Source organism: Mobula birostris, chromosome 29 (assembly GCF_030028105.1).
Source record: "Mobula birostris isolate sMobBir1 chromosome 29, sMobBir1.hap1, whole genome shotgun sequence".
Taxonomy (NCBI): domain Eukaryota; kingdom Metazoa; phylum Chordata; class Chondrichthyes; order Myliobatiformes; family Myliobatidae; genus Mobula; species Mobula birostris.
In genome coordinates, this window is record NC_092398.1 from 35,233,167 (window position 1) to 35,259,900 (window position 26,734).

The 26,734-nt window shown below is 45.7% G+C and overlaps 1 protein-coding gene across 1 annotated transcript in view; it reads right to left on the bottom strand.

Annotated features, from left to right (window-relative positions):
- Positions 1-7,377, bottom strand: part of LOC140190274 (cyclin-dependent kinase 17-like) — a 124,617-nt gene extending 117,240 nt beyond the window's left edge. Inside the window, 1 exon segment of the mRNA XM_072246859.1 lies at positions 7,151-7,377. Coding sequence (XP_072102960.1) covers positions 7,151-7,174 — 24 coding nt within the window. The 5' untranslated portion in view covers positions 7,175-7,377.
- Between the last annotated feature and the right edge of the window lie 19,357 nt (positions 7,378-26,734).

Consider the following 26,734-nt stretch of genomic DNA (forward strand, 5'->3'; position numbering starts at 1 on the left):
AAGAAGACAAAGGAGATGTTTATTAACTTAAGGAGAACTGCACCCAGTCATACCCTCCCTTTACATTGGCCACACAGCAGTGGAAGCTGAGAACAGTTTCAGACTCCTGGGAGTGTACATCACATGTACCTCTCATGGTCTCAGAACACATCCTATACACTCATTAATGCTTCTGCTCTCTGTGGAGGCTGAAGAGAGCTGGACTATGCACATCTATACTCACATCATTCTACTGATGTGCAGTAGAGAGCATCCTAACTGAATGATACTGAAACTGCATTGTGGAAGACAAGGCGGCTCCAAAATGGGCAGTGAAAACTGTTCAGTGCATCACTGGCACCCAGCCTACCCGCCAACAAGAACATAGTGTATATATAAAAAGGTGCAAGAAAAGGCCCGTAACATTATGATGGATCCTACACACCCTGCTCATGGACTGTTTGTCTCACTCCCATCAGGGAGGAGGTTATGTGACATCGTGCCAAGGCCACCAGACTCAAAAACAGTTGCTTTCCCCAAGCAGTAAGGCTGATCAACACCTCCACCCACTAACTCCATCATTACTTAATTATTTCCCATCAGTCACCTTATCTACAGCCTAGCATCACTTTATGGACATACAATCAATCTCTGTATGTAAACTTTCTTATGTATTGATATTTATTGTGTGTTTTTTAAATTATACTTTATACTTTATTGTCGCCAAACAATTGATACTGGAACGTACAATCATCATAGCAATATATGATTCTGCGCTTCTCGCTCCCTGGATTACAAATCGATAGTAAATATAAAAAATTTAAATTATAAATCATAAATAGAAAATAGAAAAATGGAAAGTAAGGTAGTGCAAAAAAACCAAGATGCAGGTCCAGATATTTGGAGGGTACGGCCCAGATCCGGGTCAGGGTCAAAAATTATTGTAAACTTTATCTTTTGTGAGATAATTATTCCCTTCTCCTTACAGGTGTACGTGAAATGACATTAAACAAACAATCTTCAACAAAGGATTGTGAGGATCACTATTTGCAGAGGGGATCACCAGGGCCTCTCGTCCATTCATCCATGATACTTACCAGGCTGGGTCCTTTGCACTGTCAACGAACCCTCCCATCCGTCCATCAACTCTTTGACCCCCGACCACCAGACAGGAAGTGCCATAGTATTAGGTCAAGAACCGCTAGGACGAGAAACAGCTTCTTCCCCCAGACTGTGGGACAATTGAACCATCTAGGTCTCGCCACATATGAAGTGCCAGTAGCGTTGTACTGCTTACTTTTTATCTTGCATTGTAAATGCACCTAAATATTTGCTAATTCGTAGGTATTATTACCGTGTGTGAATTCTATGTACTGTGTTGTGTACCTTGGCACAGAGGAATGTTGTTTCATTTGGTAGTTTAAAAAGAATGAAATTCTTGAAATGACAATAAACGTGAACTTGATTGGGGACTGGTGAGCCCCAAGGTCGACAAGTCCAGGGTTGGAGGTCCGTGTGGGCAGGAAGCAGGAGGGCTAATGACAAACACCCCATAACCAACCTTCTCACACCCCCAAGATCAGCTAGTTCCAGAAGACAAGAGTTCAAAATCTTGTGATTGACATGTCAGGAAGTCAGAGGCCTAATGTCTGAAAGTCTAAGGCCAATGACTGGAGGTGGCCTGTTCTGGGTTTGGAGTCCTGTGTGTACATGAGTGGGTGGGGAGAAAGGGAAGATAGGAAGGGGCTTGTTTGGCTGTTGCCTTGTTTTGCTGTTGCTCTCTGAACATGGTGGACATGCTACGTTGGTGCAAATATGTGGCGACTTCTGTGGGCTGCCCCAGCTCACCACTGGGTTGTTTGTTTATTTACTTAATTAGCGATAGAGTGCGGAGTAGGTCCTTCGAGCCGTGATGCTCCAACAACCCCGATTTAAGCCCACCCTAATCGTGGGGCAATTTACAATGACCAATTAACTGTGGGAGGAAACCAGAGCATCCAAGGAAAATCTACAATTCCACAGGGAGAAACTACAACTCCTGACAGAGGAGCTGGAATTGAGCGCTTATCCCCGGACCACCTTCAGCTGCAATAGCATCTTGCTAACTGCTACACCACCACGGCAAGAACACAAGCAACTCATTTCAATGTATATCTGAGATAGATTCTGACAACTGAAACTACAATCAACGATAGGTGGCCAAAACCCTTAGCAAAGTAGAAAAGATTTCTGGAGGAGAGGCCGGATTACATAAATGGGAACTCTGAGAAAGGGAGGGTTTGGAGGCTGGGCAGAGGTTGCAGAGATAGGGAGAGGTGGAAGGGCAGGAGGAGATAAGGATGAAGGGAATGGAATGAGAGGGCTCAGCAGAAAGAAGGGTGGGTGTAATGGCTGGATGGAGATATGTAGTCCTCTGAACTGGGTTACAGAGATGGAGAGGGGCTGAGCAGTCAAAGGAGGAGGAATGTAGTCGGACGAGTTTACAGGGAGAGGAAGAGACTGGGGGGAGGGGAGGGGGAACGGCAGAGATTGGGGGGACAGGGGAGAGGGAACGGAAGAGACTGGGGGGGGGAGGGGGTACAGAAGAGACCAAGAGACCAGGGGGATGGGGGAGGGGGAACGGAAGAGATTGGGAGGTGGGGAAAATGGAAGATACCAAGGGGGGGGAGGGGTACGGAAGAGACCAGGGGACGGGGGAGGGGGAACAGAAGAGACCTGGGGGGTGGATGGCAGAGGAGGCAGAATGGATGAGACGGGGGGGGGGGGGGAGGAGACAGGGAGTGGGTTACAGAGATAGGAAGGATTGTGGGGATAGGTGAGGGTTACAGAGATAGGGATGTGCGTATGGACAGGAGGGGTTTGCAGAGATAGAAAGATGTGGAGACAGGAAGGGGTTACAGAGAGAAAGAGAGTGGGCAGAGACAGGAAGGGGTTACAATGATAGTAAGTAGTGGAGGAAAGGAGGAGTTACGGAGATAGGGAGGGATGTGTGGACAGGAGGGGCAAACAGAAATGGGGAGGCGTGCAGGAACTGGAGGAAAGTTATAGAGATAGGTAGGGGTGTAGGGACTGGAGGGAGTTATAGAGAAAGGGAAGGGTGTGGGGATAGGAGAGTGTTACAGAGATGAAGACAGATACAGGTACAGTGGAGTTATGAGGATAGTAGGGGGGGAGGGACAAGATGGGGCTACTGAGATAGGGAGGGGTTGTAGGGACTGGAAGCATTATAAAGATGGGGAGTAGTGTAGGGGCAGGAGTGGGTTACAGAGACAGGGATGGGTGTGAGGACAGGAGAATGTAACAGAGATATAGAGGGGAGCAGGAATAGTGGGGGTTATGGGGATAGTCAGGGGTGGAGGGAGCGGTGTAGGGACAGGAGGGGTTACAGAGATAGGGAAGGGTGTGGGCACAGGGGGTTTACAGAGAGGGAGGGGTGTTGAGACAGTAGTGGATAGGGAGGGTTGCGAGGTTAGGAAGGGGTTAGAAAGATAGGGATGGGGTGTAGGTGCTGGAGTGGGTTACGGGATAGGGAGGGGTATGTGGACTGGGTTTACAGACAGAGGGAGGGGCTTGTGGGCTGGAGGGGGTTTAAGAGATAGGGAGGTGTGGAGGGATGGGGGTTTACAGACATAGGGAGGGTTATGAGGATAGGAAGGGTTACAGAGGTAGGGAGGGGTGCAGTGACTGGAGAGATTACAGAGATGGGGAGGAAACTGGAAACAGGAGGGGTTTACACAGATAGGCAGGCATGGAGGGATAGGAGTGGGTTACCAAGATAGGGAGGGGTGTAGGTACAGGAGAGGGTTATAGAGATAGGGAGGTGTGCAAGGACAGGAGTGGGTTACAGAGGTAAGCATGGGTGTGGGACTGGAAGGGGTTACAGAGATGGGGGTGTGGGTTCACAGACAGCTGGGGATGGAGGGACAGGAGGCCCTTACAGAGATAGGGATGGGGTGCAGGGATAGGAAGAGGTAATAGAGACAGGAGCGGTTAGTGGGACAGGAGGTGGTTACAGAAATAGGGAGTGGTGTGGGGACAGGAAGGGGTTATCATGATAGGGCAGGGCATAGAGACAGGAGTGGTTATAGCAATAGGGAGGGGCATAGAGACAGGAAGGGGTTATCGTGATAGGGTGGGGCATACAGACAGGCGGGGGTTTATAGTGATAAGGAGGGGCATAAATAGGGAAAGGGGTTTGGAGATTGTTGAGATTATAGGATTTGAGGGATGGATGAGATTACAAAAATGGACAGATGGGGTGAGGGGGTGATTTGTTGCTGGTAACAAGAACTTAAAATGACACAATAGAGAGCAATAGGTGATGAGGACTCTGTCTGCAAGGGCACAGTGTTGAAAGAATGAAAGGGGGCATGGTGGATGCCAGCTATGAGAGCGTGTGGGGGTAACAAAAGCAAAGCTCACAGCTACAGTAGTAGCCGAGTTGTGTTGGACAGAGTTGGGCAGGTAACTGCATGGTAGATGGTGTGCAGGTGTCAGTTGATAGCCACATGCGATAACAGGAATACCAACGGCCTGCTGGGGACGATGATAGGATCAGGGCTGGGGAATAGAACCTCAAATTCTGGAACAACATCCAATGTTTATGTAGTGTCACCATTAGCGTAATGCTATTACAGTGCCAGGATTCAATTCCCACCATTGTATATCGGAGTTTGTACTTTTTCCCCTGTGACCACATGGGTTTCCTCGGAGTTCTCCCACATTCCAAAGATGTACCGTTGAGACGTGGCCATGCTATGTTAGCACTAAGAGCGTGACACTTGCTGGCTGCCCTCATTGATCTGACTGGATACACTGCACTAAATGTTTTGATGTACCTGTGACAAATAAAGCTAATCTTAACCTTAACGTTTGGGAAGAGTGAATTTCTGTTCATCTTTGGTTCTGAGGCAAGGCCTCCCCACCTCTGAACATCTACAAACAGCACCTCTAAAGAAAGGAGCATCCATCATCAGGAACCTCCATCACTCAAGCCACGCTCTCATCTTGCTCCCACCATTGGACATCAGATACAGGAGCCTAAGGTTCCACACCACTAAGTTCTGGAACAGGTACAGCATTACCCTACAACAGTGGTTCCCAACCTTTTTTACACTACGGACCAACACTACTAAGCAAGAGGTCTTTGTGGACCCCTGGTTGGGAAACCCTGCTCTACAACAATTAGGCTCTTGAACAAGTGCTGATAACTTCACTCAGTTTAAAGTTGAACTTATCCCACAACCTACAACTCTTGTTTTCAATATTATTTATTTACTTGTTTATTTATTTTTTTTTGCACAATTTGTCTTCTTTTGCACACAAGTCTTTATTTATGTATAGTTCTTCATTAATTATTTTGTATTTCTTTATGTTCCTGTTAAGAAAATGAATCTCAAGGTAGTATATGGTGACGTTGACATAACTTGATAATAAATTTAGTTGACTTTGATGAGTGGGCCAGAAACAGTGGATGCAGGGAGGGAAGTCATACCCACAAATGCTCCTGAGCTTCAGAAGCTAAAATCCAAGCAGACCACCTGAACTCCAGAAGGATCCCTCACCAACTTCCTCTCATCTCACAACTGCTGCTTGCGCTCTCACACCCCTTGTTCACTAACCCTTGGGACATTTCAGCTTTGCATCCCCATTCCAGCTCTCTCACTCACTCCCCTACATCAGGTGGGCCATACGTTAGTGGGCTGTGGTACCTTTCAAATCCTGGGGAGGATGAGGGAGAAATTGCTGATAAACGTAACGCTTCACGGCGCAACAATCGGGGTTCAATTCCTGTTGCTGTCTGTAAGGAGTTTATATGACCTCCGGGTGCTCCGATTTCCTCCCACACATATCGGTCAGGGCTAGTGAGTTGTGGGCAAACTCCTTTAGAAGCGAGTTGAGCAACCTTCATTGGTCAGTTTACTTTGCCAGTCAAACCTCTCCACCGAGCTCCTCGAAGACTGTCAGAATCACCACAGCGCTAAAAGAGGAGGGCTAGATTGCTGCCGAGGTCGGGCCACAAACGCAGGCTTCGATACAAAGGCTTGAATGCAGAGGGGATGGAAGGCAAAGGCGGCGGCACCCGTCATGAAGAACCCCCATCACCCATACATGCCCTCTTCTCATTGCTACCATCAGGGAGGAGGTACAGGAGCCTCAAGGCACACACTCAACGATTCAGGAACAGCTTCTTCCCCTCTACCATCCGACTTCTGAATGGACAATGAAGATTACCTCACTATTTTCCTGGCTCTCTTTTTACGCTGTATTTTTATTTATATATTCCTTCTTGTAATTTATATTTTATTATGTATTGCTAAGTACTGCTGCCGCAAAATAACAAATTTCACGACATATGCCCATGATATTAAACCTGATCGATTCATTTCAGCACCCCGGTAAACCTGTGCAAACCTTACTTTTTAAAAACAGGCTGTAATCTCAAGCCAAACCCAGTTTTGGAAACAACTGCCTGAATTTTTCTCGCTCTCCACCCCCGCCTCCCCTCTACCTTGTTTTCAAACAGAAAAAAACCCAATAAAATTACATATCATTTCCACGTCTCCGAGCACAATGCAAAACTCCACAGCATAATTCCTTAAAGAGCATTAGCACAGAACAAATCTGCCACACAACCAACCCAGAGCGTGGACCCGCAGGTTTACGCTCCCTTTACAGAAAGACAGGGACGGAGGCCTGTGCTGCAAACATCGCCCTGACAGGCACCGTGAATTCCTCTCCCACAACACCGTTCCCGGTGGAAGGAAATATAAATACCGCACGCACCGTTCCAGCTACTCTGGCACACAATCCAATGCAACCGTAGTTATTGAGCACGGGAGGAAACGCGCTGAGTTATTTACAAGCCGGCACTGTGAGATTTCAGAAATAAAATAACCTTTTTTTCTTTTAAATAAACACTCCGTCTAATCAATAAAGGTGCATGATGTGAAAAAAAACAACCTATTTAAAGACAATATTCAAAAAAACTCAGTTAACAGAAGCAAAGCGCCTGCGCCGAGTGCAGGATTCCTATGTCAACAATGCAGAGTCTCTATGTTTCTTATAGCTCACCCCCTCCTCCTCCCGACTATTACGGCGGAATATAACAGTTACGATTACAAAGCGAAGGGGAGAGGGAAATCAGTAATAAATAAGCTGGTTTCGTTACCTGCCCGAAGGAAAGGACCACCATGGGTTGACAGCCCCTTAAGGTTGGATGTGGAGGGATGGGAAGGGAAAGAGGAGGGATGGGGGTGGAGGGAGGGAGGGTGTGGATTTGCTTATCAGTGCGTCTCCCAATAGTCCCCCGACATCGCTACACCATTGCCCCCGCACTGAGACACAGACAGGCGGCTGCAGCCCTGCCGACAAGCTGCAGGGAAACAGGAATCCCGGCCCGAGGAGCGAAGAAAATGTAACGATTCAGCGGGCAACTGAAGGAGGGAGGGTGGGGCAAACGACACTGAAACTCTTCACAATACTCTGCCCCTTACCGATTCCTTCCACCAGTCCATTTATAAAGCACACTGCCGATACATTGAATGCAGTGCTACACGTTTATTCTGCGCCTCTCTAATGCTTTTTATTGTCTTAAACAACCTTATCATCCCCTCCTTTAATTCCACGTTGGTTGTGCCCAGATTCCATTCAACAGCTGCGGGGTACGAACTGTGCCAACTGCGTCCTGCTTAAAATAAGGGGAGAACGCGCCTGTTGCGATTCTTACTTTCAATTTACCGGCAGCAAAACCACCTCGGACTTTGTGAGTTGTTGGAAATATTGTAATTCAAAGATAAGGTGCTGCTTTTCATTCAGAAGTGAGCGGCTCTGGGGGAAAATGATTCCATTTCGACCCTCCGCCACCCCCTCCTTTGATTGCCGGTCGTTTAGTTGCGCTGCCACGGCCGAGCTGGCTGTCGGACAACGTAGTTCACTCAGCCACAAAACAGCCCGACAACGGGAACAAACGGACTACAAGTCCCGGCAAGTGCCGATTACAACAAGCAAGATGATTGACACCTTGTCCCTGTGCAGCATGACGACATTGTAACTCCGCCGAAAGAATGGGGAGGGGGAAGAGTGGGGGTTTAAGCGGAGAGAAAAGATCTTCAAAAGCAGCAGCAGCACTCCAGATGCCAATTATTTCCTGTGCTTGTAGTATCTTGGTAAAACCAAGTCTACGGAGGCATTGGCGAACGTGCAAAAGAAAACCTGATTGAACATTCCTCTATCCGAGGACTTTAAAAGGACAGAGGCAGGGTAGATATTTTCACTGTTGGGGAGATCCGTCGATGCTAGAAATTCAGGGGGAGTTTATTTATTGACGTGAGCCGGGAGGACGTGGAGGCAAACAACAGAGATCGGTTGAAAGGGAATTTAACACAGAGAGTAAGGGGGAAGCATAGAAAGATGGACAGAGACTGGAGCAATACCATTCATTCTTCTACACGCATATCTCTGACTACCCTTGATAAGATGGTGGTAATTCTTCTAGCAATGGCCTTCCACATTTGGGTTGGGAATTTCCAGGATGCAGGTCAATGGAGGAATGCTGTTATGCTTCTGAGCTGGGATGGTGTGGGACTTGCTGGGAGGAACCTGCAGAGGATGATGTTTCCATGTACCTGCTGTTCTTGGTAGATACTGTGGAACTGACGCATAATGTGGAGTGCTTGCCTACTTAATGGTGCACACTGTACCTACGATGCATAACAGAAAAGGGAATAATCTGTTTAGGTGTAGACTGGTGCAAATCAAGGAAGTTGCCTCGGCCCAGATGGTGTCAAGCTTTGACCACAAGATATAGGGACAGAATCGAGCCAGGTGGCCAATCATCTGCTCTGTCATTTCATCCATTTCCCTCTCAGCCCCAATCTTCTGTCTTCTCCCTGTATCCCTTCATGCTCTGACTAATCAAGAATCTGCTTTAAATATACCCAATGACTTGGCCTCCACAACAGCTTTGGCAACAACTTCCACAGATTCATCACTCTCTAGCCAAGAAATATCCCCATCTCTGTTTGAAATAGACATCCCTCCATTCTGCAGCTGTGTCCTTTAGTCCTGGACTCCCCCACCATAGGAAGCGTCCTCTCCACAAGGCCTTTCAACATTCGATAGCTTCTCAACCCCAAAACTGGACCAAGACACATATGGGGGTGGTCCAGTAACTTAGCAGTTAGCATTACGGCTGCAGTGTTGGCAACTGGGTTTCAATTCTTGTCACTGTCAGGAGTTTGAACATTCTCTCCATCACTGTTTGGGTTTCCTGCAGGTGCTCCGATTTCCTCCCATGTTCCAAAAGCAGAGCAACACGCACAAAATGCTGGAGCAACTCAGCAGGTCAGGTCGTATCTATGGAGGGGGATATTTAGTTTAAGTTTTGGACTGAGACCCTACATCAGGATTGGAAAGGAAGGGGGAAGAAGCCAGAATTAGAAAGTGGGGGTGGGGAAGGGAAGAAGTACGAGGTGGCAGGTGACAAATGAGACCAGGTGAGGGTGGAAGGGGGATGAAGTGACATGCTGGGAGGTGATAGGGCTGAAGGAGGAATCTGATAGGAGAGGAGAGAAGACCATGAGAGAAAGGCAAGAAGGCCTTATATATGAGTTGGGGGTTAGTGAGTTGTGGGCATGCTATGTTGGCACCGGAAGTGATACTTGCGAGCTGCTCCCAGCCCCCCACAGCAGATCCTCGGACTGTGTCGGTTGTTGATGCAGACAAGACATTTCACTGTATATTTCGATGTCTAATCTAAAGGCTAGCTTTTTCCTGCTGGATGAAGGGCCTGCATGTGTTGAAACTGTAATGTAATATAGAGGGAGACAAGATGAGGGATAGGAGAGGTGGGGAGCAGGAGGGCAGGCTGGATACATCATCCACATTGAGCACAGCTGGGTTTCACTGGTTTACCTAATCGATCGAGGTTTGATCGATGTAAGTGCCCGCCTGAATCAGAAAGATCGGGTACAGGCCAAGTCACAGTGAGAGGGACCAGGCCTCAAGGCACATTGAAGCGACTGAATCCAATGTATGGATGACGATTTAAGCACCAGGCCAGAATGAGAAGGTTAGTGTATTGGGGCCCAAAGCTCCGCACTTAACTAAGGGTCCAGGGATGGACTCTCTGTGGACTTCAGTTCTGAATGCTATTTGCATGATTTGTTTTTTTTTTTCTCTGCACATTGGGTGTCTGATGGTCTTTTTAAAATGCGTTCTTTTGGGTTTCTTTGTTTCGATGGCTGCCTGTTAGGAGATGAATCTCAAGGTTATATAATGTATACATACTTTGATAATAAATGTATTTTGAAAGTAAATGTACTTTGAATTTTTAATACTCAGCACATTTCCAAAAGCGAATTAATTGTGATGTATACTGAGACTATGTTACATAAGCAAACACTACTAGCATACGTGAACAGCTTACATCCTGCCTGTCATTCTGGCCTGGATGTGGTTTACACTGCAGTTAAAGCAAGACAGTGAGATAATGATGGAGGAAATGGGAAATTTCTTTCACTAGGGACTCTGGAGTCAGCAAGAATTAGCTTGAAGTGTCTGTTAGTTTTATTAGAACAGAGAATATTACAGCAAAGTACAGGCCCTTCAGCTCACCATAGGCACAATTGCTGTTAGAGCAGTCATTTTTTTTAATCATTCATTTGCCTATCTAGGAGTCTAATGTATCTGCCTCTACAACCACCCCTGATATTGTGTTTCACACACCCATTACACTCTCTGTGTAAAAAAACTACTTCTGACATCCCACCTTTACTTTCCTCCAATCACCTAAAGGTTATGCCCCCTCATATTAGCCATTTCTGCACTAGGAGAAAGTCTGACTATGCACTCTATCTATGCCTCTTATCATCTTGTACACCTCTATCAAGTCACTTCTCATCCTCCTTCTCTCCAAAGAGAAAAGCACTAGCTTGCTCAACCTATCCTCATAAGACACACTCTTTAGTCCAGGCAGCATCCTGGTAAATCTCCTCTACACCCTCTTTAAAATTTCCACATCCTTCCTATAATGAGATGACCAGAACTGAACACAATATTTCAAGTAGAGTTTTATAGAGCTGCAACATTACTTCACAGCGCTTGAACTCAGTCCACCAACTAATGATGACCAACACATTTTTAACCACCCATCAACCTGCGTGGCAATTTTGAGAGATCTATGGCTGTGGACCCCAAAATCCCTCTGTTCCTCCACACCGCTAGAATCCTGCTGTTAACCATGTGTTCTGTCTTCAAATTTGACCTTCCAAAGGGAATCACCTCACACTTTACCAGTTCAAGTCCTTCTGCCACTTCTCATGCCAGCTCTGCATCCTATTGATCCCATTGTAACCTATGACAACCTTCTACACTGTCCACAACTCCACCAACCTTTGTGTCAAAATTCAAAGTAAATTTATTATCAAAGTACATATATGTCACCATATACTACCCTGAGATTCACTTTCTTGCGGGTATTCATAGAAAAATACACTTTCTTGCGGGTATTCATAGAAAATACATTATAATTATATCCAAGAGCCTCTTAAATGTTCCAAACGTGCCTCTACCACCACCCTGTACAACATGTTTACGCACTCAGTACCTTTTGTGTAAGAAGAACTTACCTCTGACATCTCCCTATGTTACTTTCCTCCAATTACTTTAAAATTATGCCCCCTCATGTTAGCCATTTCCACCCTGGGAAAAAGTCTCCAGCTGTCCATTCTATCTAAACCTCTTAACATCTTATACATCTCTATCAAGTCACCTCTCATCCTCTTTTGCTCCAAAGAGTAAAGCCCTAGCTAAAACATAAATATAGTTATGGTTTATTAACTTATTTATAGTATAATATTTTGGTTTATGTGCTGTGTATGATATATATTGTGTGGGTGCATTGTGGTCCTGAGGAATGTATATACAGTGGCATGCAAAAGTTTGAGCACCCCTGGTCAAAATTTTCTGTTACTATGAATAGCTAAGCGAGTAAAAGATGAACTGATTTCCAAAAGTCATAAGGTTAAGGATGACACATTTCTTTAATATTTTAAGCAAGAAAACTTTTTTATTTCCATCTTTTACAGTTTCAAAATAACAAAAAAAAGCTTGTAAATGCTTTCTGTAGCCAGCTAAGAGTCTTTCAATTCTTGTTTGAGGGATTTTCGCCCATTCTTCCTTGCAAAAGGCTTCCAGTTCTGTGAGATTTTTGGGCTGTCTGGCATGCACTGCTCTTTTGAGGTCTATCCACAGATTCTTGATGATGTTTAGGTCAGGGGACTGCGAGGGCCATGGCAAAACCTTCCGCTTGCGCCTCTTGAGGTAGTCCATTGTGGATTTTAAGGTGTGTTTAGGCTCATTATCCTGTTGTAGAAGCCATCCTCTTTTCATCTTCGGCTTTTTTACAGATGGTGTGATGTTTGCTTCCAGAATTTGCTGGTATTTAATTGATCCCCGTGAGATCCCCGTACCTGTTGAGTAAATGATCCCCGTGCCACTGGCTGCAACACAAGCCCAAAGCATGATCGATCCACCCTAGTGCTTAACAGTTGGAGAGGTGTTCTTTTCATGAAATTCTGCATCCTTTTTTCTCCAAACATACTTTTGCTCATTGCGGCCAAAAAGTTCTATTTTAACTTCATCAGTCCACAGGACATGTTTCCAAAATGCATCAGGCTTGTTTAGATGTTCCTTTGAACCTTTTGAATGGAACTTTTTTTTATTTACCAAGAGAATTATCCTCCGTGATCTTGACTGGAGTTTATATACCAACATTAGCTGACTGTAATCAGGCATTTAAGATACTGCATGCTGCCATCACCAAAGAAGAAACAGTCGACCCCAAAATATTTCAAATCATAGTCAGGGACTTCAACCAGACTTGTTTGTAGAAATCTCTGCCCGTTACCACAACATGTAACCTGTAGCACCCCAGAGGTCCCACTATACTAAAACCACGCTATACTAGGCTAAGAATGCCTAGTGTTCACTTGGCTGTCCTTCTCCTACTTCCATACAGGCAGAAGCTGAAAATAAAGGCTCCAGAGACAATGAAGAGGTGGTCACGGGAGGCGGAGGAGCAGCTACAGGATTGCTTTGAGTCGGTGGACTGGGACGTGTTCAAGGACTCATCAGTGGATCTGACTGAATACACTATGGTTGTCAAGACTTAATAAGAACAAGTTGTAGATGAATGTGTCCCTATAAAATCACTTAGAGTCTTCCAAAACCAGAAGCCCTGGATGAATCAGGAGATCCGCAATATGCTGACCGCCAAATCAGAGGTATTCAGGTCTGGCTACCGGGAAATATACAAGAGGTCCAGGTTCGATCTCCGGAAAGCCATCTCACAGGTGAAGTGGCAATTCCGGACTGAACTTGAATCAAGGAAGAATTCTCGACAGTTGTGGCAGGGCTTCAATGTTATTAACTCTTACAAAGTGAAATCAAGTGACATAGGTGGCAACAGGGCTTCACTTTCAGTTGCGCCCAATGCTGTCTATGCTCACTTCGACTGTCATAACACGGAGGAACCATTACGGACACCCCCAGCCCTTGATGACCCTGTGATTTCTGTCTCCGAGGTTGATGTGAGAGCATCCTTCAGGAGGGTGAACCCACACAAAGCACCTAGAGCAGATGGGGTACCTGTTCGAATACTAAAGTCCTGTGCTGATCAACTGGCTGGAGGGTTCACTGATATCATTAACCTCTCGGCAGTCTGAGGTATCCACCCGCTTCAAACAGGCCTCAATCATTATGGTGCCTAAGAAGAATGTGGTAACCTACCTCAATGACATCCACAGTGATGAAGTGTTTTGAGAGTTTGGTTATGAAACAAAACAAGTCCTGCTTCAGAAGCGACTTAGATATGCTCCAATTTGCATAACAGCGCAATAGGTCCACAATACCTGCCATTTCATTGGCTCTTCACTCAATACTGGAACGCCTGGACAGCACAGATGCATACATCAGGATGCTCTTTATCGACTATAGCTCGGCTTTCAATTCTATTATCCCCACAAAACTAATCCATATGCTTCAAGACCTTGGCATCAATATCTCCTTGTGCAATTGGATCCTAAATTTCCTCAGTAGTAGACTCTAGTCAGTTCAGATTGGCATCGACACCTCCACAATATCCATCAGTGTAGGTGCACCACTTTACATTTATGACAGTGCGGCTAAGCACAGTTCAAATGCATGCCGATGACACCATGGATGTCGGCCAAATCAAAGGTGGTAATGAATCAGCATATAAGAGGGAGATTGAAAATCTGGCTGAGTGGTGCCGCAACAACAACCTTTCACTCAATGTCAGCAAGACCAAGGAGCAGATTATTGACTTCAGGAAGAGGAAACTGGAGGCCATGAGCCAGTCCTCATCGGGGGAATCAAAAGTGCAGAGCATCAGTAACTTTAAATTCCTTTGTGTTATCATTTTGGAGGACCTGTCCTGGGCATGCCATGCAAGTGCAATTACGAAGAAAACACTAATCCCCTAAAACAGAAAATCCTACAGAAAGCTCTCCCCTCCACCGAGCATATCTACACAAAATGTTGTTGCAGGAATGTGGCTTCTACCATCAGGGATGCCCACCAACCAGGGCATGCATTCTTCTCGCTGCTGCCATCAGAAAGAAGGTACAGGAACCTCACAGTGACTACCCTTCGACCATCATACTCTTGAACCAGAGGGGATAATTTCACTCGCCCCATCGCTGAACTGTTTCCACAACCTATGGACTCACTTTCAAGGACTCTTCATCTCAAGTTCACAATACTTATTGTTTATTTATTTTTTATTATTATATATTTTTTATTTTTTGTATTTGCACAGTTTCTTGTCTTTTGCACATTGGTTGGTTGTTGGCCCTGTGGGTGCAGATTTTCATTAATTCTATCATGGTTCTTGGATTAACTGAGTATACCCATAAGAAAACAAATCTCAGGGTTGTATATGGTGACATGTATGTACTTTGATAATAAATTTACTTTGAACTTTGAGCTTGAACTTGAAATACAAATAAACACAATAGAATCAATGAAAACCTGCACACAACAAAGACAGGTAAAAGACAATAAATTATGCAAATACAAAAAGAAAGAAAACAAAATAATAATCAATAAATGAGCAATAAATATTGAGAACGTGAGATGAAGAGTCCTTGAAAGTGAGTCCATAGGTTGTGGGAAGAGTTCCGTGTCGGAATGAGTGAGGTTATCGCCTTTCCCAGTGTCCAGTGTTGGTTGGGGTTGCAAGTCTGAAGTCCAATTGGTGGGTTCATTTGTGTGCAAAGCAAGCAATCTGACAGAGGAAGTTGCTGGGTCTACTGGATCTACTGGGGGTGGGGGGGACATGAAAAACCAGATGCTGTTCCACCAGCATAAAAGCTCAACAATTTTAGAGGGGAGAACACAACTACACCTGTGCAAATCCCTGCAGCATTTGGCGATGCTGTGATATCTGTCTTGGAGAACAATATTAGAACATCTTTCAAGAGGGTGAACCCTCTAAAGCTACCAGGCCCCAATGGTGTACCTCGTCGTGCTCTGAAAACCTGTGCTGGAGTGAAAAACTGGCTGGAGTGTTCAAGCACATCTTCAAACTCTCAAAGCACTGTGATTAAGTTCTTTGAGAGGTTGGTGATGAAACATATCAACTCCTGCCCGAGCAGCAACTCGGATCCACTCCAATTTCTGAACCATTGTAGCTGGTCAACAGCAGATGCCATTTCATTGACTCTACACTCAACCCTGAAACATCTGTGCGGTGCAGATGCATGCATCAGGATGCTCTTCATTGACTGCAGCTTGACATCCAATACTATCATCCCTCAGAACTAACTAACAAGCTCCAAGACCTCCTTGTGCAACTGTTTGACTTCCTCACTTGCGGACTCCAGTCAGTACACATTGGCAACGACATCTCCACTTTCACCATCAGCACAGGTGCATCAAAAGGCTGCGTGCTTAGCCCCCTACTCTACTCGCTTTACACTTATGACTGTGTAGCTAAGTACAGCTCCAATGCCACAGTTAAGTTTGCTACGACACCACTGTCATTGACCGAATCAAAGGTGGTGACGAACAGCATACAGGAGGGAGATTGAAAATCTGGCTGAGTGGTATCATGGCAACCATCTCCCACTCAACATCAGTGACACCAAGGGGCTGATTATTGACTAAAGGAGGAAACTGGAGCTTCGTGAGCCAGTTGCCATTGATGTATAAGAGGTGGAGAAGGTCATCAACTTTAAATTCCTCAGTGTTATAATTTCAGAGGATCTGTCCTGAGTCCAGCATGTAAGTGCTATTAAGAAGAAAATATTACATGTCAAACTTCTATATAGGTGTAGTGGAGAGTATATTGGCTGGTTGCATTATAGGCTGTTATGGAAACACCGATGCCCTTTAACAGAAAATCCTACAAAAAGTAGTGAATATGGTTCAGTCCATCACAGGTAAAGCCCACCCCTTCATTCATCATATCTACATGGAGCGCTGTCACAGGAAAGCAGCATCCATCATCAGGGACCTCCCAGGTAATGCTCTCTTCTTGCTGTTGACATCAGGAACAAGATACAGGACCCCAGGACTCACATCACTAGGTTCAGAACTGTTATTACCCCTCAACCATCAAGCTTTTGAACCAAAGGGGTTAACTTCACTCGCCCCATCACTGAAATGTTCCCACAACCTATGGGCTCACTTTCAAGGACTCAAGGACTTGCTTCAAAAGGGCATTAACCATTGTCCAAAAAGATCAGAGGGAGCTGCTTCAACAATTGCCCAGTAGCTCTCACATCTACTATGATGAAGTGCTTTGTGAAGTTGATTAGGAGCACTGCAGGGAAGTATACATAACCCCCTGTTCCACTCACTTTACATCTATGACTGTGTGGCTAAGTAGAGCTCCAACACCACTGTTGTGGGCTGTATCAAAGATGGTGAAGAATCAGCATACAGGAGGGAGACTGAAAACTTGTCTGAGTGGTGTAATAACAACAACTTCTCACTCAATGTCAATAAGATAAAGGAACTGATTGTAGACTTCTGGAGAGGGAAACCAGAGGTCCATGAGTCAGTAACCATCAGAGGATCAGAGGTGGAGAGGGTCAATAACTTTAAATTCCTGGGTGTCACTATCTCAGAGGACCTGTCCTGGACCCAGCATTAATATAATTGTGAGGAAAGCACCACAGTGCCTCTACTTCCTCAGGTGTCTGCGGAGATTCGGTATGTCATCAAAAACCTTGGCAAACTTCTATAGTCGTGTGCTGACTGGCTGCATTACGGCCTGGTATGTCTATGTGTGTAAAATCCTACAAAAGTAGTGGATTCAGCCCAGTACATCATGGGTAAAACCCTCCCAACCATTGAGCACATCTACATGAAATGTTGCTGTAGAAAAGCAGCATCCATCATCAAAGATCCTCACCACTCAGGCAATGTTCTTTTTTTGCCTCTGCCATCAGGTAGAAGGTACAAGTGCCTCAGGACTCGCACCACCAGCTTCAAGATCAGTTACCATCAGGCTCTTGAACAAAAGGGGATAACTTTACTCATTTAAGGTCTCTTTTATCTTGTTAATTCATGTTCGTTATTTATTGCTATTTATTTATATCTGAATTTTCAGTTTGTTCACAGATTACAGTTACTGATGTTTACAGTTTACAGATCCTGTTTACCGTTACTGTTCTATAGATTTGGTAAGTATGCCCAAAGAAAAAGAATCTCAGGGTTGTATGTGGTCATATCGATGTACTCTGATAATAAATTTTACTTTGAACTTTGATCTTGGCTAAGCAAGGACCTGGACCTATTGTAATTTGCTTACTGCTACAACAGATCTACAGTGGATGCAATCTCACTGACTCTCCACTGAGCCTTGGATGCTGCCTTCTTGAGGGGAACATCAACATCACTGCGTAAGGCTGCTGGTTATTGATTACAGCTCAGCATCCAACACCATCACACCCTCAGAAGTAATCAATAAGCTTCAAAACCTGGGTCTCTGTACCTCTCTCCGCAGCTGAAATCTTGACCTCCTCATCAGGAGACGACAGTCAGTGCAGATCAGAAATAACAATTCCTCCTTGCTGACAACACCACACACCTCAACAATACGTGCTTAACTTGCAACTCTACTCTCTCTACAGCCATGACAGTGTGGTTAGGCACAGCTGAAGCATCATTTATACATTTGTCAATGATTGAGGAGGTGTACAGGGGTGAGATAGATCAGCTGGTTGATTCATTTGGCAACAACAACCTTGCACTCAGTAAGACCAAGGAATTTATTGTCATCTTCAGGAAGGGGAAGTTGAGGGAATACACACAAATCCTCACCGAGAGGTCAGCAGTAGAAAGGTTGAGCAGCTTCAAGTTCTTCAACACCTGGGCCCAACATATTGATGCAATTACAAAGAAGGTGTGCCAGGATATCTACTTTGTTAGGAGTTTGAAGAGATTTGGTATGTTACCAAAGCTTCTGTCCCCTCTAAGCTGCGCAGGCGTGTGGCTGTGCAGTAACTGCAATGCTCCCGCACACATAGCCTTTGTAGCTGCACGGCTAGAATTTTCTTTTATATATGTGCCATGCAGTTATTAGGTCACGTCTATTTTTTTTGCTCAGAACACCAGTTAGTCAGCGTTGTTGTAAAAAAAAAAGAGAACATTGAAAAGTCTAGCAACTTTATGCAGATGTACCATGGAGAGCATTCTAATTGGTTGTATCACCGCCTGGTATGGAGGGGCCACTGCACAGCTTTGTAAATAATTGCAAGAGATTGTAAACTCAGCCAGCTCCATCATGGGCAGTAGCCTCCCCACCATCAAGGATAACTTCAGAAGGAGATGCCTCAAAAAGGCAGCATTCATTTTTAAGGACCCCATTTATCCAGGACATGTTCTCTTCTCATTGCCACACTCAGGGAGGAGGTACAGGAGCCTGAAGGCACACACTTAATGATTCAGTAACAGCTTTTTCCCCTCTGCCTGATTTCTGAATGGTCCATGAACATACCTCACTATTTTATCTTGCTCTTTGCACTGATGGCTGGTTCTTCATTTGCAAAGATCAGGAAGGGGTAAAACACTTCTCCATCGCTGTAGGACTTCTCTTCCCACCCGCATTGTGTAGGTTTACAGTGATGATCGGTGAGCGCAAACTGATTACACGCTTTAGGCTGGGGGGGTCATTCCACAGCGAGCTGCGGTGACTGTGGTAACCACAAGGCTATAGGTTGGGTATCAGAGTTTCCCTTCTCCTAGACCAACTACCCAAGTCCCATCTACCCAGGTTTGGAACTGTATTTTCCTTCTCCTAGGCTGGCTGCCAGCCAAGGCTGATAAGCCCAGCCGGAATGCCCAGTTATACCGCCGGACACTGCATTGAGCCACGACATAGTAAATGCAGTAAAATAGGGACGCTACGTGAAGGCTTTGCTATGGGCACAATAGTGTGAGAGAAGCCATATGCGAGTGACCTCTTGCATGGCAAGCCAAACAATGGTCCTGCAGCGATCACTACACCTGGAAAGGAGAGGCTATCGGAGATGCTTCCCCTTCCTTAAGTGAGCAGGATGACCAGCCCTAGACTCACCCGTCCCTAATTACACTACTAGCTATATATGTGGGTGCCAAAGACATCTGCACACCACTGAATATGTTCCCTTTTGTAATTTGTAACATATTTCATGTATTGCACTGTACTGCTGCTGCAAAACAACACAATTCATGACGTATATCAGTGACTAGACAACCGGGTGACCCGTTGGGGCACCTTTTGAGAGAAAGGTAATGCAGCGTGATGTGATGTGCTTTGGAAATTAAAGAAGAAGAAGAACTCAGTGTATTAAAGAAGAAAGACGCATAGCAAGGCAAATATTGCTCCTCCTTGTTTAACGAAGGACACCTTTTATGACCACATTTCTAGTTAATCTGCCACCCTTCAGGAATACTCTATCGTTTTCATTTCTTTTTCCACGGCTTAAAGCCACATACAGCTGACCATGCTGGAATACCGGTTTCTCCAGATAAATCAACACATTCTCCATGGTTTGACCTTGCTCCTTATGTCTAGTCATAACAAAGCATGACTGTATCAGGAACTGGCTCCGCTGAAGAGGGACATCTTCCCCTTCTGATAAATTGAGAGTAATTCTTGGGATCATGACAATGTCATTTTTGAATGCACCAATGTTTATCTTTGCTACGATGAGATTATTGTGCAGTTCTTCCACCATCATTCGTGTTCCACTGCAAAGCCTTGGTGGATCCAAGTTCCTCACTGAAATGATGGGAGATCCCCTCTTCAATTCCAGTTTATGTGGTGGCAATCCAGAGAGCTCGACGGAATCAAGGAATTCTGTAGGAAAATGAGTGGCATTAGCTCCTTCACTTACGGCATTGAAGGAGCAGTATTCTTTCATGATTCCAGGGAAGTATCTAATGCATGTGAAGTTTTTCACATCATTTCATTGAGAGGAACCAAGATAGAATTCCTTGAGAAGAGTTCTGCAAGATTGTCGAATGTCGGGTAGATGAGGAGAGGATGATGTGCCTTCCAATGTTTCTGAAATCATCGTCATCATTTAATGCATCAGTCAGGCCTCTGTATGTTGTTGATCTCAAGGTTGCTTGGTTCATTCGGATGTAGCTCAGCCTCTTACCTTCAATCTTAACAGCCATATTGACCAAGTATTGTTGGAATAGACGTCCTCCTCTGAGAAGGTAATTAAACTCATTCTCATGGTTCATTATTCGATACGCATAATAACGCATTGCTGTCAGTTTCTTGTTGTTTGTCATTCAGAGTTGATGATGCCAGCCATCGCCTCCAAGTGGAAAGAAAAGTACGTATTGAAAGCTGTCATATGAGCGATGGGACTCTGAAATTATTTGCAAATCACCTCCTCGTTCTTTCAATACAATGTGCTGTGATCTTACTTCAGGTTCGGTGCTGTTCGGCATAATGACAGCGACTTCGTTGGCAATTTGTGCATTAAATCTTCTCTCATGTTCAAATGCCGGTCTCCGGTCAGGATCAGTGACAGCGGACGCCTCTGGCATGCCTCGAATTTGTTCTTTTGCAAGTTGAAGGGATGCAATGTACAGGTTTCATTGTTGTGGTAGGTTTTCCAATAATTCAACAATCTCACATTGAATTCCATCATTCTGGTGTATCCCCATTCTCAATTCTACACTGTCTTGAGGATCCATGAAGTAAATTTGAAGGAATCGGGCTTGCTGGTTGGGATCTTGCATTAAATATCCGATTTGGCCTTGAATAATCACAGAAGGATTCCATCGATTCCTAGTTGGAACGACTTCTTTGGCACCAAAGGATGTCATTTGGAAGAGGCAATTGTATTGTCTGATGTTCTTCTTGAACTCATTTGCAATAGGTTCATCATTGCTGCACAAATTGAGGAGTTCATTAGGTAGAGGTTGCAAATTGCCTATCCTGACCTTTCTCTTCATACAGCAGAAATGTACGGTTTCTCCAGTGCATAGGAAGGCAAGACAATGAGGGCATACTCTGGTCAGCAAACCAACATCAGCAGAAATGTGACAGCATGTGAGTCGTGCATTTTGCCTTGCTCTTTCTCTGTCGAGGTATTGTTGTCAAAAGTGGCCATTGTCGTCTTCAGCATTTCTCGCAAAAATTACTCTGTGCCGCATATTCCAGAGCTGATCTTTCCTTTTCTCCTCTGTCTCTTCCTCTCTCCTCCTTCTCTGCCTATTTTTCTCATTCTGGAGATGCGCAGCCCTTTTATCCTTTGTCTCTTCATCTCTTCTACCATTTGTTCTTTCTCTCTGATTCTGGAATCATGCGGCCCTAGCCTGATTGGATTCTTGTTCTCTCCTCTGTCTGTGCCTGTTGTCATTTTGGAGACGTGCATGCCTGTCCTCCTCTGTCTCGTCTTCTCTCATCTTTTTTGTCCTGACTCTTTGATCCTGGAGTCGTGCAGCCCTGGCTTCATCCGATTGTTGTTCCCTCCCTCTCCTTGCTGCTTCCCAATGATGTTCAGCGTCATCTCTTGACCATAATGTACCCCTTCTCTTTCCACACGGCATAATTAAGCTATCCATATATTTTTACCCTAATGCTTGATAGAAGATAGGGGTAACACCAAAGCCTCCAAGATGCTCTTGTTTCTTGATGATGTGGTTGGCGCTCTCCTAAATGGACGTGATAGCCCCGCCCTTTAGCTGCAGTTGGTGTGGCTGCTGTGAGCATGGTGAGGTGCTACTGAGGCTGGCCATGTGCATGCGTTGTGGTGTGGCGTTGCGGTCTCCATGGAAGGCGGAAGCGGCTCTGTGAGCATCGTGAGGCGCTGCTGCTGAGGCTGGCCGTGCGCATGCATTGTGGTGTGGCGTCGCGGTCTCCGTGGAAGGTGGAAGCGGCTCTGTGAGCATCGTGAGGTGCTGCTGCTGAGGCTGGCCATGTGCATGCGTTGTGGTGTGGCGTCGCGGTCTCCATGGAAGGTGGAAGCGGCTCTGTGAGCATCGTGAGGCGCTGCTGCTGAGGCTGGCCATGTGCATGCGTTGTGGTGTGGCGTCGCGGTCTCCATGGAAGGTGGAAGCGGCTCTGTGAGCATCGTGAGGCGCTGCTGCTGAGGCTGGCCATGTGCATGCGTTGTGGTGTGGCGTCGCGGTCTCCATGGAAGGCGGAAGCGGCTCTGTGAGCATCGTCAGGCACTGCTGCTGAGGCTGGCCGTGCGCATCCGTCAGGCTGTGGCGTCGCGGTCTCCATGGAAGGCGGAAGCGGCTCTGTGAGCATCGTGAGGCGCTGCTGCTGAGGCTGGCCGTGCGCATGCGTTGTGGTGTGGCGTCGCGGTCTCCATGGAAGGCGGAAGCGGCTCTGTGAGCATCGTCAGGCACTGCTGCTGAGGCTGGCCGTGCGCATCCGTCAGGCTGTGGCGTCGCGGTCTCCATGGAAGGTGGAAGCGGCTCTGTGAGCATCGTGAGGTGCTGCTGAGGCTGGCCGTGTGCATCCATCGGGCTGTGGCATCGCGGTCTCCATGATGGCCGATCGGGTGTTGGGTGAAAGGCAGCCTGTTGATTTTTGGCGAATGAGCAATTTTATACGAATATATAACCCTGAACTTTGCCTGCATTTCTGTAAGTTAGCGCATTTTAATTCGATTTAGCCAAAAAGTGCTGCTGTAATGCACCGTTTGCGCTAATTGAAGGTCACAAACAGAAAAACAGACAGACCATGAGAGTTTTAGTAGTGTCTAGATATTAAACCTGATTCTGATTTTTGCAGCAGAGTGTCAGTCACTCCATATTCCAGCACCTGCAGTGTTCTGTGTCTTCATTTGATTTGTCTACACACAACACACAATATGTGGTTTTACGTGGAAGACCCCAGCTTGTTTTCCCAGCACCTGTCTAGGTCTTTCAGCCTGGCCAGGGTGGAGTTACTGCCGCAGGAGGTGCAAAGCCAAGTCTTCATCACTGAGCAGCGTGCGCAGCAGCAGGAGATCTGGAAAACAAACTCACATGCTTCTGTCATATGAATGTCCTGCCACAGCCACAAGAACTTCTGCCATCGTGACTTGTAAGGTAAGAGTTATCGCCTAGAGCAGTCTTCACTCTCTGGCTTGTACAGAGCCTGACAAAGAACGACTCTAAGATTTATAGAGCTATACTGCATGGAAAATTATCCATTTAGCCCATCACATCCATTCTGATCCATATGGTTAAATGAGCTAGTCCTATCTCCTTGCCTTTGCCCCATATCTCTCTACTCCTCTCTGAGTGGATACAATTGTAAAGTGATTGGAGGCAAGTGTCAGGGGCCGGGGGGGGGGAGATGTCAAAAGTAGGTTTTATTTTACACTGAGAGTGGTGGGTGTGTGGAATGCCCTGCCAGGGGTGCTAGTAGAGGAAGATAAATTAGGGGTATTTAAAAGATTCTTAGATAGGCACATGGAACCCACATATTTAACCGCTAGCCTCATTACAGGATAATTTAAAATCAAAGTAAATTTTATTATCAGAGTACATTTATGTCACCACATACAACCCTGAGATTCATTTTCCTGTTGGCATACTCAGCAAATCTATAGAATAGTAACTATAACAGGATGTTGGAATTGAACTTCCGAACTCTGATGCCTCATGATGTAATTGTGTCGCACTTACTGCTATGCCACCACAGAGTCCCTCTGGACAGAAGGTTTAGATGGGGCAGAATTTGTTAGGTGTCTCCAGGAAGGATTCCTGGAACAGTATATGGACAGGACAACTTGAGGAGAGGCTATTTTGGATTGGGTATTAGACAAGGTACTTGGTCAGGTGTTAGATCTCTCGGTGGGTGAGCATTTCAGAGTCAATGACCACAACACCCTGACCTTTACTTTAGCCATAGACAAATATAGGAGCAGATGATATAGTAGAGTATTTAATCAGTGGAGGGTGAAATATGATGCTGTTACACAGGAACTTGGGAGCATAATTTGGGAATAAATGTTCTCAGGGAAATGTACAACAGGAGGTTGCTTGGGAAGTTGCTCCCATTGAGACAGGGAAAGGATGGTCAGATGAAAGAACAGTGGTTGATAAAAGGTGGAACATTTAGTGGAGAGAAAAGAGTGAGCATAGTTAAGGTTTAGGAAACAAAGATCAAACAGGGCTCTTGGGAGTTATGGGGTAGCCAGGAGAGAACTGAAGAAGAGCTAGGAAAGCTAGGAGACATCAGAATGTCTTTGCAAGTATGTTTGAAGAAAATTCCAAAGCGTCTTACATGTTTGTGAAGAATGGGAGGATGACTAGAGTGAGGGTAGGACTGATCAAGGATAAAAGAGGAAATAAACGCCTGGAGTCAGCTGAGGTGGGGTGGGGGTTCCTCAATGAACGCTTTGCTTCAGTATTGACTGGGGAGAGGGACCTTGACAAATGTGAGCTCAGTATAGAACAGATTAATGTGCTGGAACATGTTGAGGTTAAGAAAGATGATGTGTCTGAACTTTTGAAAAATATTAGGAAAGCTAAGTCCCTGGGGGTACACAGGATTATAGCCTAAATTGCAGAAAGTGAGGGAAGAAAATGTTGTGCCTTCAGTGATGATCTTTGCATCCTCAAAACCACGGGAGTAGTACCAGAAGATCGGAGGGTGGTAAATGTCATTCCTTTGCTCAAGAAAAGGAGTAGGGATAACCCTGGGAATCTTACTTCATTGGTGAGCAAATTATTGGAGAGAATTCTTAGGGCCATGATTTACAAGCATTTGGAGAAGCATGGTCAGATTACAGATAATCAGCAAGATTTTGTGAGGGTCAGTCCATGAGTCTGATCGAATTCTTTCAATATGTGAAAAATCACACTGATCAAGGTAGTAGATGTGATGTATGAGGTAGTCCTATTCAGAAAGTCAGGAGGCATAGGATCCATGGAAACTTGGCTGCGTGGATTTGGAATTGTATTTCCCACAGAAGACAGAGGGTGGTTGTGTATTCTGCCTGGAGGTCAGTGACCTGTGGTGTTCAGCAGGGAGCTGTTCTGGGACCCCTGCTTCTTGTGATTTTTATAAGCCACTTGGACGAGGAAGTGGAAGGGTGGGTTAGTAAATTTGAGGATGACACAAAGGTTGGTGGTGTGTATAGTGTAGAACATTGTCATTGGTTATAACAAAACATTGTTAAGATGCAGAGCTGGGCTGAGAAATGGCACATGGAAACATGGAAAACCTGCAGCACAATACAGGCCCTTACAGCCCACAATGCTGTGCCGAACATGTACTTACTTTAGAAATTACTTAGGGTTACCCATAGCCCTCTGTTTTTCTAAGCTCCATGTACACATCCAGGAGTCTCTTAAAAGACCCTATTTTATCTGCCTCCACCACAGCTGCTGGCAGCCCATTCCACGCACTCATCACTCTCTGCGTAAACAACTTACCCCTGACATCCCCTCTGTACCTAGAGCTGCGGCTTTTAGGTCCGGGGATACCAGTCGCTACACGGAATCCAGGTGTGAACTCCGGAAAGCCATTAAGGGCGCCAAGAGGCAATATTGAGCCAAGTTGGAAGCCCAGGCTAACCAGAGGGATGCCGGTAGACTATGGCAGAGTCTAAATGAGATCACTGGGCACAAAGAAAAGACTGGGAATATCAATAACTGTAGCGCTTCTCTTCCTGATGAACTTAACGTATTCTACGCGAGATTCGAACAGAAGAGGAGCGTCCCGCCCCCTCCGGATGAACCAGACCTGGTGGCATCGAGATTCATCGTCACCGAGGAGGACATTAGAAGGGTCTTCCTGAAGGTAAATCCAAGGAAGGCGACGGGCCCAGATGGCATCCCAGGATGGGTTTTCCGGGCCTGTGCAAGCGAGCTAGCTGGAGTATTTGCTGACATCTTCAACTGCTCCTTGCTTCAGTCTACGATCCCCTTGTGTTTCAAGAAGGCAACAATAATCCCAGTGCCGAAGAAGAGCAAGGTGGCATGCCTGAATGACTATCGATCTGTGCCTCTGACATCAATTGCTATGAAGTGCTTCGAGCGATTGGTTATGGCACGCATCAACCATAGCCTACCAGTCAACCTCAATGCTTTGCAATTCACCTACCAGAGCAACAAGTCAACGGCAGCTGCCATCTCTCTAGCCCTACATTCCTCCTTAGAACACCTGGAGAATAAAAACGCATATGTAAGGCTCCTTTTCATTGACTACAGCTCTGCCTTTAATACCATCATTCCAAATAAACTGATTCCTAAGCTCCAGAACCTAGGCCTT